Source organism: Eptesicus fuscus, chromosome 6, assembly GCF_027574615.1.
Source record: "Eptesicus fuscus isolate TK198812 chromosome 6, DD_ASM_mEF_20220401, whole genome shotgun sequence".
Classification (NCBI taxonomy): domain Eukaryota; kingdom Metazoa; phylum Chordata; class Mammalia; order Chiroptera; family Vespertilionidae; genus Eptesicus; species Eptesicus fuscus.
The window spans coordinates 23196491-23216438 of record NC_072478.1 but is presented as its reverse complement, the minus strand read 5'-3'; the positions used below and the strand labels follow the sequence as shown (position 1 = coordinate 23216438).

Below are 19948 nucleotides of genomic sequence, written 5' to 3'. Positions count from 1 at the left end.
GTTCTGGATGCTCAGTCCTCTCCCCTCGCCCGCCCTCCCTCCCACCCTCCTGCCCGCGCTGCGCGCTCCGCGATCTGGGCCGCGCCGCCGCCGCCCCCAGCCCTTTATATCTGCAGCTGCCAGCGCCGGCGTCGCTCATTGGTTGCAGCAACCAAGCCCCACCTCCTCGCGGCGCCCGACGGCGCGGCAGGTGGAAGCGAGCGCGCTGGCCCGGACTCGATTTCTGGGGACTAGTATTGCCAGATTCCGGCTCTTTTGACTCAGCGGACCCTACTTCCTTCCGGGCACCCCTTTTAGGAAGGGCTTTCTAACCGGAAGACAGGGCAGGCTCTCCTCTGTCCAGCACCTGGAGCTGGAGTAGCAAAGAGGGAGAGGAGGTATCTGTGACCCATTGTACGACCTCCCTGAGGTGCTGTCCGCAAGAAGACTGGAAAGGGACAAGGATCCAAGACTTCAATAGGCAAAGGCCTGGGTCCCCAGATTTGGGGGGACCGGGTGTAGTCTCCTAATGCCAAGGGAGGAAGGTGAGGATGGCTGGAGGTCCTAGTCTTCCTGCAGAAGGAACTGGTACCCTGTGGGCTAGGTGTCTCTAGGGTTCAAAAGATGTGGACTGGCACCCCACAATGCAGGGGCACTTGGCACTACTGCAAAGTGGGGAACGAGGTTTGGGACTTAGGATTCCAGGCAAACCTTGCTGGTGCCCTGCAGCCCTGGCAAACCACTGGGCATTCTGGGACAACATAAACTTGGGGTGGGCTGATCTGCTAGCAGAATGTCCTGGCTTTCCGAGCTCACGATTGGTCCGACCGCGGAGTCATCTCCCTTTCTGCTGGGGGAACCTGGACGCTACTAAGGCGATAGAAGGTGGCACATCACCTTTGGTGCATGTTTACGTCGGACGGCCTTCAGCACCACAGACAGCGGCCCGATGGCCCCAACCCGTGCTAGACCCTCTAAACCAAAGAGTGGCAGCTCCCACCCTATCCTCGTCCCAGCACGCCCTTTCAGCCTCCAGACTGTCCGAGAGTGTCGTCAAACCCTGCGAGAGGAGCCTATTTTGACCAATCAGGGACGGCCCTCGAAAGAACGAATTGCAGGACGCCCTCGAGGTTGAGCCAATGAGAACCCGAGCAGCAGAGCGGGCGGCCACGCTGATGGAGAGAGAGGCCAATCATAGTGGCCCGCAAAGCCTGGGCGGTGGCGATGCGGGACCCCGGGTGGCCCTTCTAGGGTTTGGCAGGGCAATGTGGCGCCGGACTGTAGAGACCCGGAGCGATGGCTTGTTCCCCACCCCCTGATCCTCCCGGCTCCAATGGGATCAGAAGCTGTGCTTGGCCTGGAAGGGGCTACTCCTGGGCCCGCAGACCCGACTGCGGTTCCCATGGAAACTGCTGGCTCCCGCTGTGCGGAGACAACTAAGAAGACAGAGCCTGGGGGGAGAGGGGGCGGCTCTTGGAAGAGCGGCCCCAGCGGCCGGACTCGCTCTTCCTCGCCGACACTTCTATCCCTGGCTGGGGTAGACCCCTGATTAGAAGTGTAAAATGAGGCATTAGCTGCGGCCAAGCTCCAAGAACTGGTGAGGAGCTGGTGGGGGTAACCTGCGCGGCTCGCCGTGGGGCTCCCCAGGGCCCTTGTCCTGCTCGCGGCTGTGGTCCCCAGGGTCACGTGGCTGCGGCCATACTGGCCCATGCAGCTTGTGCGCCACCTGGCGGCTGTGTAGCCTGGTTTCACTCCCCGCCCCTCTCCCTGGCAGTCTACGGGATGAGGAGGTGGCCTCAGTATCCTCCAGGTAATGGGACCAGAGCAGCCGCTCCGCCGATGCCAACTCCCTTCCCCCGCGGCTTCCTGTTCCAGGAACACTCCAAGCCCATTCTACTTCGGGGTTTTGGCACCGGCTGTTCCTTCAGCCTGGGATTTGCCTCCCTCAGCTTTCTTCTGGGATGGAACCTTGTCATTATGATCTATGTTCAAATACTACCTGACCACTGACCTAAACAGCACCCCCAAAAACTAATACACTATTTTCTGCATGGTGCTTGTCTCAAGTCATAGATGTCTTAAGGGTTTACTTAACATCTCCCCAATTGGTCCCTGACCTCTCTAGGGTGGGGAATGAGTGACCCATGAGAAATTGGCACTGAGTCAGGATCAAGTCCTGGGAGATGTCAAGTGGCTTCCCTGGGTCCCCAAACCCCCAGCCCTGGCCTTGTGAGGAGCGAGTGTTCAGGGTTGCTCAGGCAACCGAGGCAGAGGGAAAGGTCCCTGGTCTGCCAGTATGACTTCCCCTACTTCCCACCCTCACCCCAGGCCTTGCTCAGGATGGGACCAGGTTGGAGAAGAGACCCCCTCACCCCCAAATCATCCAGGTCTAGGGGGAGGGCATCTACTTTCTCACTCTTTAATCTTGCTCTGCTCTTGACACAGTTCCGGCAGTGCAGCCCCCATCGCCAGCTCCAGAGAAGGTGGGGGGGTGGGGACCAGCCTTGGGCGGGGCAGGGGCGTCACCTTCCCGCCTGCGGGGTGGCCCCATGGCAGTCCAGGCCCAGTAGGCCCAGGAGTGGCATCAGAGTGGACAAATAAATAGGGACGGTCATTGGTAGGGTGGCTCAGGTGGGTTTGTGGTCTGGGTGACTTTTGAGAGTGTGGAACTTGATGCTGTCCAACTTCTCGAAACGCTTCCCGCAGCGCTCACACGTGAAATTGTACTGCACCTCTGCTGTGTGCTTCTTCATGTGCCAGTTGAGCGAAGCACGCTGCCGGCACTGGTAGCCGCAGATCTCGCACCTGCCAGGAGTCAGGGCACAGTCAGAGAGGGCAGGGCCGGCCCCGGAAAGGGCTGGCGCCATCTGGGACTGGAGTGCAGATGGAATTTGGTATGGCAACCCCAGGATGGAGCTCGCCTGTGGGACCTGCTCTGTGCTGGTCCAGGCCCGGATCTCCTCCCTCCTAGTACCCTCTCGGGACGCCTGTCACTCACTGCAGGGGTGTCTCGCCGGTGTGTGTGCGCCGGTGTACCTCCAGGTGGTTCTTCCTTTTGAAGGATTTGCCACAGGTCTCACAGGTGAATTCCCGGACACCTGGGGGAAACACAGGCTGAGGACTCCGCCCTTGGGGAGGGGGCTGTGGAGTGTCTCCTCTGCACTAGCGAGACCAGGTAGGGCGCAGATGAACCAAACCCCCACACCCTCCAGGTTTGAACGTCAAGTCTAATAACCAGAGAGGCTAATAAAGGGGAGGCTCATGGCCGCTGCCGAGGAATGCCCCAGGCAGAGATGGAATGTGAACTCCGGTTCCTGAGGAGCACAGGGTGCAGATGGGTTTGAATTTGACCCCGATAATAGGACTGTGGCACAATTTCACATAAAAATCCAAAGTTCTGATCTCAAAAAGTCCACATCCATGCCCTCCCGCTGGGCACAGGCACCAGCGCTGGCTGCTGTGTCGCAGCCACACTCTGGGTCAAGGAGGTGTTTGGAGCAGAAGAAACAGAGGCCCTGTTCCTAGCCTGATGCCCCTTCAGGGTGGTTCAGCCCTGGAACTGCTCCAGCCTGAGATCTGCTTGGAGGAGTCAGGAGGCCCATGGGCCTAGCTCCACGTGAGTTGTAACAGTCAGTGTCACTGTGGCTTATGCAGCTCACTCTTTAATCTCGCTCTGCTCTTTTGACACAGTTCCAGCCGTGCAGCCTCAGGGAGGTGCCCCGTGGGCTCCAGGTTAAGTGCTTCACTTCCACCATCTCAAGCTAGTCCATGTGGGGACAGGCAGAAAACTGAGAAAGGTGTCCTGTGCCCAGGCTTGACCCTGCCTGAACCCGCTCTGGCTCCAAGGCTCAGGCCCCTGTGCCCTAGGGCCTTACCTGAGTGGATGATCATGTGTCGCCTTAGGTGGTTGGATAAATAGAACTTCTTGCCACAGCCAGGGTGAGGGCACACTTTGGTCTTCCCTTTTCGATGCACAAGGTTGACATGGTTCTGGAGACAAGAGGGACAGGAGTGGTGCTGTGGGTGCTATAGGGACAGGTGAGGGCTGCTGGGAGGCAGGCTGGGGCAACTTCACTGGAGGAGGGAAGAGGGGTGCCCTTGTCCTTAGGATGGACTGCCAGCTCCGAGTTGGGGCCCAGGGATACAACTGGGATCATTTTACTGAGCATCTACTCCAGCCAGACTCTGGGTTAGGGCATCAGTGAATCTTGTCATAACCCTGTGAAGGGCCCCGCCATTAGCCGTTTATGGATGGGGAAACTGAGTCTCCAGAGGCTCAGTAGTTTGCCTGGTGTCTCACAGCTGGGCAGTGGGAGGGCTGGGACTGGATTCTAGGGCTGTCAGTCCACAGCAGGCTTTTGCCACGGTGCTATACTGCCCCCCTCTCCCCCCACCCCGGGCCTGGAGCAGAAAGCCCTCAATCACTCTTTCCTTTGTGCTGTTTTTTTAAAATATATTTTTACTGATTTCAGAGAGGAAGGGACAGAGAAAGACAGATAGAAACATCAGTGATGAGAACCATTGATCCCTGCACCCCTCACACTGGGAATTGAACCCGCAACCCGGGCATGTACCCTGACTGGGAATCTAACCGTGACCTCCTGGTTCACAGGTCGATGTTCAACCACTGAGCCACACTGGCTGGGTCTTCCTTTGTTCTTTAGCTCGCTAGTACACCTGTAGCTTCAGTGCCCAGCACCAGGCTTAGCACTCGGAGGTGCTCAATATGTGCTTAATGAAAACATGATTTGGCAAATTCAAGGGCCAACTTGTGACACCTCCTTTGCCCAGAGTGGGGATATGATAAGGTCCTGTCTCTGCCCTTGGGGTGTCCCAGGCTCAGTGGGCAACCTGCAGGTACGTCTTGTTGGTACAGTGACCTGAGGCTTGCAGGCCCTACCACCCTGGGGGACCAGGGTGGGCCTCCTGGTAGAAGGGCATCCTGAGCCAAGAGGGTGGCGTGGGCAGAGGTAGTAGGAGTTTGGGCAGCTAGAAGAGCAAGAGTGTGGGGGTGCCTCCAGGCCAGGAGCAGGCAGCCACTGGGGGTGCAGAGAGGCTGTGGCTGGTGAGGCAGGACAGGTATGCTGGAGGCGGGTGGGCATGTGGGAGGCGGGCATGTGGGAGGCAGGCCTGTGGCACCTGCTGGGGGCTGGTGGGGCTCTCCACCAGCCACAGGCTGCTGGGCACAGAAGCAGACCCTGCCCAGCCATTTGGGGGGTAGCCTCACCTGGAAACTACTGAGAGCCACATACACCTGGCTGCAGCCCTCGTAGGGACAGTGGAACATCTCGAGCAGGCCGTCGGCGTCCATCACCCGTGACCGCTTGCTCCTCCGCCTCCTGGAGAGGAAGGCCCATGGCGTTAGGGCTCCCACACCAGCCAGTCCTCACCATGCCCCGCCCGCCTGACACCCACTTCTCAGGCTCCTTGGGGATCTCATAGATGATGGCTGACATGTCACTGCTGTCCAGCTCCTCCCCGTCTGCCTCTGCCTCAGGCTCTGCACTCTCGGGCACTGTCGCTGCCAGCTCTGCCAGCTCTGGAGCCACCGGCTCCTCCTTCTCCTCCTTCTTAAGCATGTACAGGTCCTCCTTCTCTACGGGGCGACACAGGGCAGGTGTCCGTGGGGACTAAGGCTTTCGAGGAGCCCACTCTGGGGCCCCTCCTCGCCCTCCCCCTCCCAGGTTCTCCCAACACCCCCAGACTAGCATGGTCCCCCAGACCTTTCTTGGTCTCCATGCCTGCCACGGTGGTGGGGTCCATAGCGCTGGGCTGGCTGCCCTCAGGCTCCGTCTGGGTGTAGGCTGCCACACCCTCCATCATGGTGCAGGGCACCTCGTCACCCAGGCCCCCGCTGGGCGCACTGCTGCCTGCTGCCACGTTGAGGTGGATGCCCTCAGCCGTGAGAGCATCATAGCCTGGGCCTGCGATGATGATCACCTGAGAGCCAGGCACCATGCCTGGCATGGGACAGCTGGCTACCACCTCGCCCAGTGCCTCCTGGGGCATGTTCTCAAAAAGGGTGCCAGGGCCCGGGCCCACTTGCATGGGCACTGGCACACACACCACAGTCTCCAGGGCTTCCGGCCCGCTGCCTGCTGGGTTGGGGCACAGTGCGGTGCCCTGCTCAGCCAGGCTCTCCACGTGGTGGACGTCGAAAGGGATGTGCACACCCTCTTGCGTGATGAGCCCACTGCTGCCCGCTGGGCTGGTGGGGGTAACAGCAGCTGCTGCCACTGTCACCTTGGCTGGCTGGCCTTCAGGGGGCTCCTCAGAGTCAGAGCCAGAGCAGGAGCTGGACGAGTTGGAGCTGCCGGCCCCCAGGCCGTTGTCCACTGTGGTGACAGAGGAAAGAGATGGTTACAATAGTGGCGGCAGCAGCTGGTGTTTGTTGAGGACTCACAAGGGGCTGGGTGCTGCGACTCCTCACTGGCGCGAACAGTGGTCACTTCTCAGTCCCCACCCTCCTCAATCTCCCCTGCTCCTCAAAGATGCTCTCCTCCCTTTGCCTCTGGCCCGCTCCAGTTTCCTGAGTCCTCCGTGGTGGCTCCTTCGCAGCCTCTTTTGTTCTTAAAGGTCTGGAAGGTTCTAGCTGGGGCCTCTCCTGAGTGCTCCGATCAGATCACCCCAGGGTTTCAGCCGGGCTGATGGTATTAAATCCTACCCTGATTCTGACACCAGCTGGGTGTCCAGCAGTTCAATACAATTTCCACCCTACCCACTTGGAGTCAGCATCAGACCCCAGAAGAACGACCCCACTTCAGATGCCAGCTGCAAGCCCCAGGCCACCTAAGTCCCAGGCCACTTGCCCTCCTACCTATTGACCAGGAGTTCCCACGACCCCATGTTCAGGTTTGATAATTTGCTAGAATGGCTCATGGGACTCAAGAAAATGCTTCACTTCCGATGACAGTTTTATTATAAAGGACAAAACTCAGCAACCGCCGGATGGAAGAGATGCACAGGGCAAGGTACAGGGGCGGGGTCACGGAGCTGCCATGCCCTCTCCAGGTGTGCCACCCTCTCCATGCCTCCACATGTTCACCAATCCGGGAACTCTCTGAACCACACTGTTCAAGAGGCTTTAATAATCCAACCTCCAGGCCCTGTCCACAGCCCCGGGGACTGGGTGTGGGGCTGAGAGAGATTGCGCCTCTAATCATGTGTTTGGTCTTTTTGGTGACCAGCCCTCCTCCTGAAGCTGCCTAGGGGTCCCTCCCTGAGTCACCTCGTTAGCATAGAGCCCAGGTGTGTTTCAAAGGGGCTCCTTCCGAAACAGGACTCAGGGTAAGGAAAAGCATTCCTCCCTCTCAGGGAATCCCAAGCATTTTAGGAGCTCTGTGCCAGGCATTAAGAACCAAGATCAAGTATCTACTTTTATTGTGTTGCCACTACCTATACCCTGGTGCTGCCATGTGAGCAGCTCCCATCCAGACCTCCTGTGGAGCTGTAGACTATTACATCCCACCTCCTTCTCTGCTGACCCACCCCGCAAGGGGATCTCACAGGCGTCTCACACTCCTCTCAGCAACTCTGGGCTCTGAGCCTTCTCAGAAAAAGCCTGCAGCATTCATGGATGTCCCCTTCCCAGAGGGCAGCTCTGTTCTAGTTGCTCAGGCCAAGTCCTGGGGCTATCCTTGACTTCTCCCTTTCTCACACCTACTTCCAATCTGTCAGCAAAACCTATTGGTGCTGCATCCGAAATACATCCAAAGGCCAACAGCTTCTCCCACCTCCCCCGCACACACCAGGTCATGGCCCCATCATCCCCTGCCTGAACCATGCAGTCCCTTCTCCCTGGTCCCCCAGCTCCCCCCCTTACCCCCGCCCCCTCTGTCCTCCCTACAGTGGCCAGAGGGAGTTTGTGAACACCTACTCAGGTCATATCCCTCTGAGAATCTGCTCGTCACTTTCTGTGAAAGAGAGAGGCCAGCTGCTCACCAAACCAGTGTCTCTTCCTCCTGGCACCCAAATGGACTACATTTCCTAGCATTCCTTGCAGATAGCGGTCATACAGCTGAGTCCCAATGAAATGTGAGTGGTTCATGAACTTCCACCTCTGTGGAAGTTCATGAACCAGTGACTAGGTCTTCCTGGATTCTATATGTGTAAGATGGGGATGATGAGAGATGATCAGAACTCAGAAGAGGCTGGAGCCACAGGACGGAAAGAACCTGGGTCCTGGGATGGAAGGCAATTTGCAGGCGTGTGTATTTCAGCAGCCGGCCTTACTTCAGTTAATACCCTTCCCAGTCCTAGCCCAGTTTGGCTCAGTGGATAGAGCATTGGCCTACAGACTGAAGGGTCCCGGGTTCAATTCTGGTCCAGGGCACATGCGTGGGTTGTGGGCTCAATCCCCAGTAGGGGGCATGCAGGAGGCAGCCCATCAATGACTCTCTCTCATCATTAATGTTTCTATCTCTCTCTCCCTCTCTGAAATCAATTCAAATATATTATAGCCCTAACTGGTTTGGCTCAGTGGATAGAGCATTGGCCTGCGAACTGAAAGGTCCCAGGTTCGATTCCGGTCAAGGGCATGTACCTTGGTTGCGGGCACATCCCCAGTAGGAGGTGTGCAGGAGGCAGCTGATTGATGTTTCTCTCCCATCGATGTTTCTGACTGTCTATCCCTCTCCCTTCCTCTCTGTAAAAAATCAATAAAATATATTTTTTAAATATATATTTATAATATATATATATTATTTTTAAAAAAGAAAGAAAAAATGCTGTCAAACTATCATACAATGCTTATCATTAAAAAACACACACAAGCCGAAACCAGTTTGGCTCAGTGGATAGAGCGTCGGCCTGCGGACTCAAGGGTCCCAGGTTCGATTCCGGTCAAGGGCATGTACCTTGGTTGCGGGCACATCCCCAGTGGGGTGGTGTGCAGGAGGCAGCTGATCGATGTTTCTCTCTCATCGATGTTTCTAGCTTTCTATCCCTCTTCCTTCCTCTCTGTAAAAAATCAATAAAAATATACTTAAAAAAAAAAAAAACCACACACACACAAAAACCATCCTCGCCAGTTTGGCTCAGTGGACAGAGCGTTGGCCTGCGGACTGAAAGGTCCCCGATTCAATTCCGGTCAAGGGCACATGCCCGGGTTGTGGGTTTAATCCCCAGTAGGGGGCGTGTAGGAGGCAGCCAATCAATGACTCTCATCATTGATGTTTCTATCTCCCTCTCCCTCTCCATTCCTCTCTGAAATAAATAAATAAAAATATAAAAAAATACCCTTCCCAATTCACTTGGCATAGCAGCCAAAGCTCTCACTGCAGGTAACATGGCTTCCACCTCCTCTCCAGCCCCGCTGACCTCCCTCCCGAGCTCTGAGACACTCGACAGCTTTCTGCCTCAGGGCCTTTGCACTTGCCACTTCCTACCTGAACCCTTTTCTCTCAGACACCTGTATGGGCTCCCTTTCTTATCTTCATCAGACCCTTCATCAATGGTGTTTTTTTCAGGGAGTCCTCTGACCACCTTGTCTCAAATAGCACCCTTTTCTCTCCTTCACTTCCCCCCAAATACTTCCCATATTCCAGTGTACTCTGGATTTTACTTGTCTACCTTGTTTACTGTCTGCTTCCCCTCTAGACAGTAAACTCCACAAGGACAGGAGTCCCTGTGCAGTCCCCAGCGCCCAGAGGCTATATGGTACACAATGAGCAACACGTTTGCAAAAATGAACGACTCTTCGACCAAGGCTGTGATGAAGGCCAAGGGGGATAACATCTTACCCACACAGGGAGACGCTGGGCACTCGTGACAGTTGGGGCACACTGTCTGGGAACCACACATTCTATACCCCAGAGGGTCACATGGAGAGTGCAGGCACTGGAGCCAGACTGCAGCAGGGGGAGGGGGGCCTCAGTGCTTGCTCTTCCAGCTGTGTAATCAGAGGGCCTTATGTAACCCATCTGGGCCAGGAGACATCTTGGTACCTACCTCAGGGAGTACTCTGGGTATTTAATGAGTAAATACATGTAAAGAACTTAGGACAGTACCAGGCTTGGAGAAAGCACCCTACCAATGTGTTCCACCATCTTTAATACCCAATTGGCCCATCCACGAGGCAGGCCCTGGGATGGCAACAGGAACAGTATGGGGATCAGCCCATCCTTCCAACACCCTGTAACGGGATGAGCCCTGGCTGCACCCTGAAGAAAGGGCTACCACCTAATGAGTTGGGAGCAGAGCTGGGACCCTGGGTCCCTGAGTGCAGCACCGGCTGCTAAGGCTGACACTGGATCTTGCTCAAGATGATAACAACACTCACAACAGAAATGACCGTGCACCCCTGGCTTCCCACAGTCCCTCGGGGGAGGGAGGGGTCTTGTTACTGAGTGAGAGGCGGCAGGCTGCCCCAGGCGCAGAGCAGATAAGAGTGCTGCTTGAGGGAAGAGGGCAGGCCTGGGGCACAGCACTCTCTTGCCAGCCCCCAGCAGCCAGAGCAGACCTGGAATTGATCCCAGTGTTCATTCCCAAGGGCCCAGCCCCAGAAGCTGCTAGTGTAAAAGTTAGGTTGGGATGCAAGAGACCTCCTCTGGGTGTCACCCCATCCAAGCTGGATCCATCACCAGATGGGCCAGTCATGTTACTCCCAAAACCCTAGTTTCCTGGACTGCTCAGTGGGTCTAATGACAGGACTGTGGGGAGCACTCAGGGAGTTTTGGGGTGGGCCTGGAGCGGAGTACAGGACAGGATGGCTGAGGGGCAGGTTCACACTGGGAACCTGACTGACACACAATGGGATGGCTGTTGGCCAGGGTGCCCACCTGGACCACCTCTCGCCCACGGCTTCCCCTCACCAGCTGGGATGCCATCTGCTCCAAATGCCTGCCAGCTCGGACTCAGCCCTGGCGACTGACCTCACCCTCAGCCCTGCAGGGCACCTATCTGTGGGCCTCACACTTCTTCTTACAGCTCATGCCAAGCTTCTGAGGCAGGTGGGCAACCCCTCGCTACCCAGAGCATACCCTGCTCCTCCACCAGGTCTTCCTGGACCTTCGTAACTGAGTCCCTCCCAGTCCTGAGCTGGCAGCCAGCCCCTGGGTGTGACCAATGTGGAATGGCAGGAGAGGAGCAGGGACAGAGATGGGAAGGGCAGGGTGACAGAAGGTAGAAAATGAGAGATGGAAAGGGTGTGAGATGGAGGGGAGACACAGAAAGACAATGTGGGGAGGAAAGGAAAGGAAGGAGACTGAAGACAGAGCGAGAGAGAGGACAAAACAGGGACAGGATGAGAGAGACAGAGAGCAAAGAACAGGAAGTGAGGAGGAGAGGAGGATGGAGAGAGGGAAAGAGGATGAGACTGGTAGAGACAGACCTTGAACCTGAGAAAGGGCTGGAGAAAATAGAGGAGGGAGGAAGAGGCCAGGAGAGAAGAGCCACCCTGTGGAGTCTGAGGCCCAGCACCCAACCCTCCCTCCCGCTACTAAGCCAGGTTTCCTGGACCCCAAGTCCAGCCCTGCCTGAGCCTAGCCTTGGGCACAGGTGGGCAAACTGCCCTGTGCCGCAGCTGTCGCTGTAAAGCGGGAACTGTGTCTTGGGATCTGTAAGGGCTCAGAGATTGCAGGCTGCACGGAGTCTGCGCTCTGTCCCTGAAGCCAGCACCTGTGCCATCTAGTTGCTGAGAAGTTTATGATACTGGCCTAAGGCTAGCAAGACCCAGGAGGGCGGGCAGTCCAGGGTGACTCTATGCCCTCCCTCTGCAGACCCACCTTTGTCACTGTCGGGGTCTGAGTCGCTGAGCGGCTTCAGGGGCGAGTGCAGGTCTTGAAAGTAGCGGTGGCCGGCTTCACACTGCCACACGGCTGTGGTGTACAGGCCGAAGGTGGGGTCCAGCTCGGCCAGGTGCGGCTCATACGGACAGCGGTGCTTGTGGTCCTCGTACCAGATCACCACATTCTTCAGGCAGTTCACATTGCGCCGACGCCCTGTGCACACAGGGCCGGGTCAGGCATGAGGGGTATGGCTAGGCCACTCAGGGCAGTGTGGCCCCTACAACCACCCGGGCCTTCTGGCTCTTGGGGGTTGAGACAATGTCCTGAACCCTGTCCAGGCCTGTCCCGTTTATAGGTAAAGAAATTGAGGCTCAGAGAGATGAGACACCCTGGAGATAACAGAGACTGTCCTCACTGGATGAACAGTCATATAAACAGTGGGGCCTGGCCATGAAGGTGCACAGTCATTGTTAGCTGCTTCTTATTGTTACCATCAGTCCCCTGGCCTGCCCCTGCTCCCACCCTGGCCTCCTACAGTCTATTCCTTCGAGAGACACCAGTGGACGCCTGTGAACATTGAGTCAGGTCACATCCCTCCTCCGCTCAGAAGTTTCCATAGCACCCACCTCACTGGCTGGAAAAGTCACACTCCTCCCAGAGGTCTACATATTCTGCCCAGTCGCCTGCGTCCTCATCTCCTCACACCCTTCCTCTTGCTCACCTCCTCCAGCCTCAGGGCCTTCTCCCGGGTCCAGCCTCAGAGCCCTTGCAATGGCTGTGTCCTCTGTCACCAGATAACTGCCCTGCCACCTCCACCTTCACTCAGGTCATCCCATGACCAGCCATCCTCTCTTCCCTGTCCCTCTAGCTGACCTGCTTCCTTTCTCTCCAGGTAGCACCTAGATACTATCTATGCTTACTTGTTTTCATGTTTCTTGCTCATCTCCCACACTAGATGGCAGCTCCCTAAGGACAGGGCCACTTATGGTATCTGTGTGGTTCCTTCTGCACATTCAGCACCTACGTACAGTAGGTGCTAGATGAGCGCATATTGTGAGGGGGTGGGACTAGTGGAGCCTAACCACCAGGGTTCAAATCCTGTCTCTACCACTCCTAGCTGGGTGGCTCCGGGCAAGTGAGTTGGCTTCTCTGAACCTCAGTTGACCCATCTGGTCAGGGGAGAATAAGGGTCCCCGTTTTCTGAAGGCTGACAGGGAAGAGGTTAGAGAGTGAAGACATTGACAGGGCACAGAAAGGGGCTGTGAGTGCCTAAGAATTGGTACCAGTGAGATGTGTGATGATCCTGGTCCCTCAACAAAGTGGGAAGAAGGAGTGCCTCCGACCTTCCAGGCTAGATGAGGAGCGGGCCCAGGAAGGGTCCTTGGGCCTAGGAATGGTGCCCAGAGCCTCCAACACAGTGACAACCATGGGGACACCACCAGCAAGCCACCTCCCTAGCCTAGCACTTGCCTCCTTATCTTCATCCCCACCCCGTTGGGATTTGGGGTCACAGTCTTAGCTCACCTGGTCCCTGAGAACTATGACAGTGGGAGGGGCTCACTGCCACCAGAAGGCTGTCCCTGGACAGCTGGCTCTCACCCTGGTGGACGTAGATCGAGACCCACAGCCCCCGTGCTCAGGGGCAGGAGGGATGTGCTCCAGGCCTCTGCTCTGACTGCCCACGCCCAGCTCCCCTTGAGCCTGGCACACAATATGCCCTTTAGGCCCTGGCACAAGCTGTTCCCTCTGCTCTGCCCGGCTCTTCCCTGGCTGACTCCCACACACCAGCAGGAGAGCAGAGGAGCTAAGGGGACTACTTTGGAGACATGAGGACCTGAGTTTGCAGCTGGCCCTGCCACTTTCCAGCTGTGCAGCCTGGGGCAGTGACTAGGTCTTCCTGGACTCTATATGTGTAAGATGGGGATGATGAGAGATGATGAGGGCACCCCTGCTGGGCACAGCACAGGTTCCTTCCGTGGGTCCCACCCTGGGCTGGGTGGGGTCCCTCCTCTGGGCCCCAGTGCCCTAATCTACCTCCCCCTTCCGTCACAGCCCTGCTCAGCCTGTCCCTTGTCTTTCCCAGGAGACTGTGGGCTCAGTGAGGGCAGGGCTGGGTCTGCCCTGTTCCACACAGTGCCTGGCACATGCATGCTCTCCATAAATGGTCTCAGAGAATGAGGGAGCGACGGAGGCCAGGAAGGAGGGAACAACAAAGCCAGTAACTCCCAAGACCCACCCCTCCCCCCTGGCTGTAGCCCCACTTACTTTTCTTCCTCTTTGGCTTTTTGGGGACCTGCTCCCAAGGCTTCCTGTAACAGAGAGAGGCAGGGGGAGTGACGCAGAGCCTGACTGATGATGAGATAATGACAGCTACCCTGCATCCTGCTGTGGGGCAAGATGTTAGCTTCTGCTTCCTGAGTCTGTTCTCATGGCCCTTCATTGGGTTCTCTCCCACATGGACAACAGCCCTTAGAGGGGAGTCTAGTATCCTCATCCACCTCACAGCATGGGAAACTGAGGCTCAGAGAGGTGAGACCACAAGCCCAGGGTCCCGTGGCCAGGGAGTGGAGAGGTCAGAAAGGGGTATAAAGTCCGTACCTCGTTCTGACCTCTCCTGGCCCCATGATCCCACACCCTGTATAATCCTCTCCCCACCAGGGGGGCACGCCGGTGAATATGAATGGATACCATTCCCGTGGCTAGGTGACTGAATTAATCAAGAGGGAACTTACTGAGGTGGGCCTGATTTAATCAGAGAGCCCTTACAAAGATCCAGCTGATATCAGAAATCAGAGGCTGAGGATGGGAGGGGGACTATGAGGGACTATGCAGCAAGGACCTGAGAACAAATGGCCTCTGGGAGCTGAGAGCAGTCCTGCCGACAGCCAGCAAGACCGCAGGGACCCCAGTCCTACAACCACGAGCATGTGAATTCTGCCAACACCATGAGGGGGTCTGGGAGATCTTTCCGTAGTTGAACCTCTGGATCAGGAGTGGGGAACCGTTTATCTGCCAAAGGCCATTTGGATATGTATAGCATCATTCCAGGGCCATACAAAATTATCAACTTAAAATTAGCCTGCTATATTTGGCCAATTTAATTAACTGACCCCTAATGCCTTGACGGGGCCAGGCCCAAAGCCCAGGCTCTCATGGCCTCCCTCACCGGGACGGCCATCAGGTCTGCCGGATGGGCTCCTGGCTCCACTCGGGCCACGTGGCTATGGCCCAGCACCGGCTCTACACAGACTGAGGGCAGGCACATCGGAGCCATCTCTCTCAGACCTGGTAGGGGCTTCCCTCTGCCTTCCTGCCACCAGGCTTCCAGGTCTGCTCCCTTCACCCTGGCTGTTTCCTTGTTCTTCTTCTAAACTGCAGCAGAAAGCGTTGTGACCCTTGGGTGAGTGACCTTGCTGCCCTGTGCCTCAGTTTCCCCTTATGAGGTTGGTATGAGATTATATGTATTGTAAAAAGCTTGGTGCAGCTCTGGCAATTAGTAATCACTCAGCAAATGGTGACAATGATCATTATGATTATTAATATTATCACAGAGCCAGGCCCTGGAACACTGACCTCCCTGCTGTGGCCAGGGCCATGCTCTTACCACAAATATCCTGACAGCCAATCCAGGGTCTCTCCTCAGCTCCACTGCCCATCCCCTCGGTCCCCTATCCAGCTTGATAACAATTCTTAGCCGCCACACCTCACGTTTGGTCCCAGGACAGCTCCTCGGGGCTCCTTTGTCCTTCCTGCCCCAGGCTCTGACCGCTGCCCTGGGATCTGCTCCCCTCTCCCCATCCCAGGAACCTCTACCCCCTCTAAGGGGCCAGGCTGCCAGATCCTTCCCCAAACCCAAGTCCAAACAACCATGCCACCTACAATCACTCAAGGCCTTGCCATGACTGGGGTGCTGAGAAGGCAAGTGTTTGTGGTGGGAATAGGCTTGGCGTTGGTCAGATCCCATTCAAGTCTCATCTCTGTTATTGACTGGCTGTGTAATCTCAAGCAGTGTCATCCCCTCTGAGACTGTTTCTTAATCTGCGAAGTGGGACAACAGCAGTGCCTCCCACACAGAGTTGCTGTGAGGATTAAAGGAAGTCAGGTCACATTCTGACCTTAACACAGCACTTTCTCCTTCAACCCAAACTACGTTCCCCCACTGCCTGCTTCTCCAAGTTCTACCATCTTTGTGACTCCCCGCAGTGGCCACCACCTGCATCTGAGGACAACAGTGTGGAGGCTCTTCCAGGGCCTGGCTGTACTTTCCTCTCAGTGGCCAGCCCCAAGCGGTGGCCAGCAACAACAGTCCCTTGCTCTCCTCTGCCCTTCGATTTCACTTTTGACTTGATATTCCCACCAGCATCCAAACAAGCTGGTATTTCTAACATCTTGGGCTAAAATTACCTTTAGCCCCTTCACTACCAACTTTTGCCCCGTTCCTTGACCACTCTTCGACTGAGTTGTCTACACTCTTGGTTTCCATGTCTGCTCCTGCATCTCCCTTGAGCCCCTCAGGGCAGTGTTTTTCTCCACCATGCCACAAACTGCCCAGTTACAGCCACCAGGGATGGCTGCCTCATTCGGCCCCCCAGTATTTGACCCTTAGCCTCTAGGACACCACCCTCCCTGTTCCTCCACCTGCCTCCCAAGCTGCTGCTTCTTTCTCATCTCCCTGACTTCTGGAAGCACAGAGAATGGCAACGGGCTCAGACCTGTGTGCTCGGTCCATGTGCATCCATCACCATCCCATCACCACCCTGGTGATCCCACATTTGCATCTCCTATTGGCTCTCTCCCCACCACAACAGCACCTCCACCACCTCCCTGACACCCCATGTAGGAGTCTCACATGCAAGCTGTCATTTTGTCCCCCAACATAGCCCTTCTCAGTTAACAGCAACTGCAACTTTCCAGGTGCTCAGGCTCAAACCTGGGGCATCTTTCATATCCACACCCACCAGAGAACACTGCCGGTCCCAAGTTCAACCACGTCTCTCCATGTCCCTATGACCCTGCTCGGGGCCGGCCCCACCTTGGCTCACCTGAACCAGCGTAGTCACCTTCTTCCTCCTGCCCTCCCCTCCCACAGTCTCAACATAGGAGTCAGGATGATTCTTTTGATTTTCTTGTTAGGAGTTTAAGATGTGAAAAGAAAAATGCAAACACATACAAAGCTAGAGAGGAGTAGAGTGAACTTCCTTGAACCCATCACCAGCGTTAATAACTGTCAACTCTTGGCCAACCTTCTTTTAACTCATACCCCACCCATTCCTCCCACCACACACACCCAGAGGAGTGCTTCTTTAAACATCTAAGCCAGATACATGACTTCTCTGCACTTATAAAGGGAACTCAAAATTCTGCACTTAACAAAGGCAAAAAAAAAAAAAATCCCACCAGAGCTCCCACTAGATTTTTTTCACTAGAAGAAAAAGTCAGTCCTCCTTGCACCTCCCTGCCTTCATCTTCTCCCACTCCTCATTGTGCTGCAGCCACATGTCCCCCTCACTGTGCCATGTACATATCAGGGCACCAGACAGGGTCCCGTCTCCAGGCCTTTGCACTTGCTATTCCTTCTTCTTACAACACTCTTCCCCTGAATATCCGCACGGCTCGCCCTGGCTTCCTTCAGCTGTATACTTCAATGCTATTTTCTCAAGGTGGCTCCACCCTAATACCCTATTTAAACTTCCAGCTCACACTCCTGATTCCTCTTCCCTTATTTCACTGTTGTTTTTTTCCATAGCTTCCATCAATCTCTCACATGCTACATAATTTATTGTTTCTTATCTGCAGTAGACAAGCCTTTGCACACTAGAAAAGCCTCTACCCTCTGCCCTTTATGTCAACTCCATGAGGCAGTTACCTTTGTTTTGTTCATTTCTGTACCCTGGCATTTAATGAGCACCTGGCACATAGTAGGTGCTCATTAAATGTTCCTTAAACAAATGAAGAAGCACTGGAAATCCCACTATGACCATTGTTTCCCTTTTCCCACTAGAAAGCACGAAGGCAAATTCCATTCACCATTCCCACTTTACTCCTCTTGAATCCCTCTGGTCAGATGTTTACCTTATCGTGCCACAAAACTGCCCTTGTCATGTCCCCTGTGACTTAATGCTTCAATCCAACAGCACTGATCATGGCCTCACTGTGCCACTCATTTCCCTTTCTCTTTTCACCCTGATTTTAACTTCTGCTTTCGTGTTCATGTTTCACAGCCCTTGAACTGAAATCCTTCCAGGTACAAGATAGGTTATAAATAATTGAACAACTGAAATAATTTGACCTCCTACTTCTGGTCATGGCTATTCCCTATAGGATATCCCTCACCCAGGTTAATGTATTTTCCCAACTACCCATGGGCCCTGGGCCAAGTTTTTGCCACACACTGCCTGGGTTGTTTCAGCGCCCCTGCCCTAGTCCTGCACACACAGCCCCTGCTCAGCCAAACCAAGTTCCGCAAATACCACTTTCAGCTTAGGAACCTCCAGGGGCTCCCTCTGGCCAGTGGTTCTCCAGCTGCACATCAAGTCTCCTTGGAAGCTTTGCATAAAAAAATACAGGGTCTGCAGCTCCATCAGACTAACTGAATCAGAAATTCCAATAGTGGAACATTGGCTTGAGATTTTTTAAGCACCTAGCATTTCCTGCCCTGCTCTTGGGCATATAAACCAGCCTGCCACCCTGAGAAGCAGGTGGGTACAATTTCAGCAGGGGGCAGGTTGTTTCCTGATCCTCAGAACCGCCCCCCCTCCTACCCCCCAGAGAAACATGCAAGCAGAACAAGGATTTTGTCACAGAACTGCTTGTAATACAGAACAAACATCATCCTAACAGTTAATACCTGGAATGCTAAGTGGTGGCACTGTCTTAAGGCCTTTGCTGTGTAGTTTAACTCATTTAATCATCACCTCAACCTATAAGGCTGGAAGCGAAAAATTCCAACTCTGCTCATTCTCAAAATTGAGACTGCAAAGGCCTCTCTCTGCCTTGCACCTGTGTGGCTAACTCAGGGCTTCCTCTTCACCTGAGTCTCCCTGGGCTGAGGTGCTCCTTAGGAGCCAAGAGGTTTAGGGGAATGCGATCTGGATTGCGAGGTGTGGGAATGGGACCACTCTGTCCTAGCTGGGGCATCGGAACCTCAAGAGCGGCAGGGCTGGGTGGCCCAGGGTGTGCAGTCATGCAGTCCAGTCTCAGGCTACATTGTAGGGGACGAGGCCTATGAAACACCAGGGACAGTGGGGACCTCTGGCCACTGAGGCCTCAGGAGGCGGGGCCGCTCCTCTAGGGACAGCACAGTTAGAACGCTTGGAGGTGGAGCCCGTACCAGGATTGGTCAGCCAGCGCTTAGAGGGCGGGGCCAAACGCCCAGGAGGCGGGTTGAGGATGGACGCATCCTAGGATTGGGCGGTCAGAGCGACGGGAGGCGGGGCCGCGAGCGAGGCACGTCCCAGGACCGGTAGTCGGAGACCCAGGCCGGGCCGCTGGGCGGAGCTCAGAGGTGCCAGGGGCAGAGCCTGAGCGGAGGGGGCGGGACCAGGCTCAGCGGGGGATGGGGGCGTCTCCCTCCCTCCCTTCCTCTCTCCCTCGGGCTGAGGCCCCTCACCCGTGCCGACCGCTCCGCTGGCCGCGCTCCAGCGAGATGAGGTAGGCGGCGAGCTTGGCGTCGCTCCAGCCGCTGCGGCGCCGCAGGTCCACCCAGGGCCCGTGCGCCTCGCCCAGGTACACGCGCCTCACGTCGTACTTCTTCCGGGACTCGAGTCGCCGCCGGGCCCGGTCCGACTCCGTGAGTCGCGGCCGGCCCCGCGCCTTGCGGCCCGCCGCGCCCTCCTCGGCCGCTGCCTCCCCGCCTGCGCCCGCCTCAGCCTCCGCCTCTGCCTCGGGCGCCCGCTCCGCCATCCCCCCCTCCCTGGTTACCAGCCTCCCCCGTTGTTAGGAGCCCGGCCGGAAGTGGCGCGCATCTTCCGCGCCGCCGGGAAATTTCTCTTGGACTCACTGCCCCGCAGCGCCAAAAAGAGACAGAGAGGAAATTGCGCATGCGTCCAAGCTTGCGCGACAACCTAATCTCTTTTTCTGTTAAACTTCTCACTTCATAGAGATGGAGGGAGGAGCTGAAGGTTTGAGGGCAGCCCCGTAAGAAAGAGGCAGATGAACCTGTAGACCTTGGGCGGAGGGGCGGGGGGAACGACTACTTCTGCGTCTTGATCCTGAGTGCTTGATGACAAGGTGAGGGTGGGAGT

General features: G+C 56.0%; 1 protein-coding gene across 1 annotated transcript; it reads right to left on the bottom strand.

The window, feature by feature from the left end:
• Positions 1 to 2299: 2299 nt before the first annotated feature.
• ZNF653 (zinc finger protein 653) lies at positions 2300 to 19630 on the bottom strand. Its single transcript, XM_008158016.3, has 9 exons — positions 19315 to 19630; positions 13971 to 14014; positions 11703 to 11918; positions 5703 to 6314; positions 5395 to 5575; positions 5207 to 5318; positions 3855 to 3969; positions 2978 to 3077; positions 2300 to 2784 (listed from the first exon to the last, which is right to left on the bottom strand). The coding sequence occupies exons 1-9, from the start codon at positions 19605 to 19607 to the stop codon at positions 2607 to 2609; spliced, it is 1851 nt and encodes a 616-aa protein (XP_008156238.1). The 5' UTR covers positions 19608 to 19630; the 3' UTR covers positions 2300 to 2606.
• Between the last annotated feature and the right edge of the window lie 318 nt (positions 19631 to 19948).

Excerpts from the sequence above, each read along its gene's own strand:
- ZNF653 (XM_008158016.3), bottom strand. The coding sequence starts at position 19,607 with ATGGCGGAGCGGGCGCCCGAGGCAGAGGCGGAGGCTGAGGCGGGCGCA. Across the intron at positions 6,315-11,702 it reads AGACCCCGACAGTGACAAAG|TGGACAACGGCCTGGGGGCC; the intron begins GTGGGTCTGCAG and ends CTGTCACCACAG. Across the intron at positions 3,078-3,854 it reads ACACATGATCATCCACTCAG|GTGTCCGGGAATTCACCTGT; the intron begins GTAAGGCCCTAG and ends TGTTTCCCCCAG.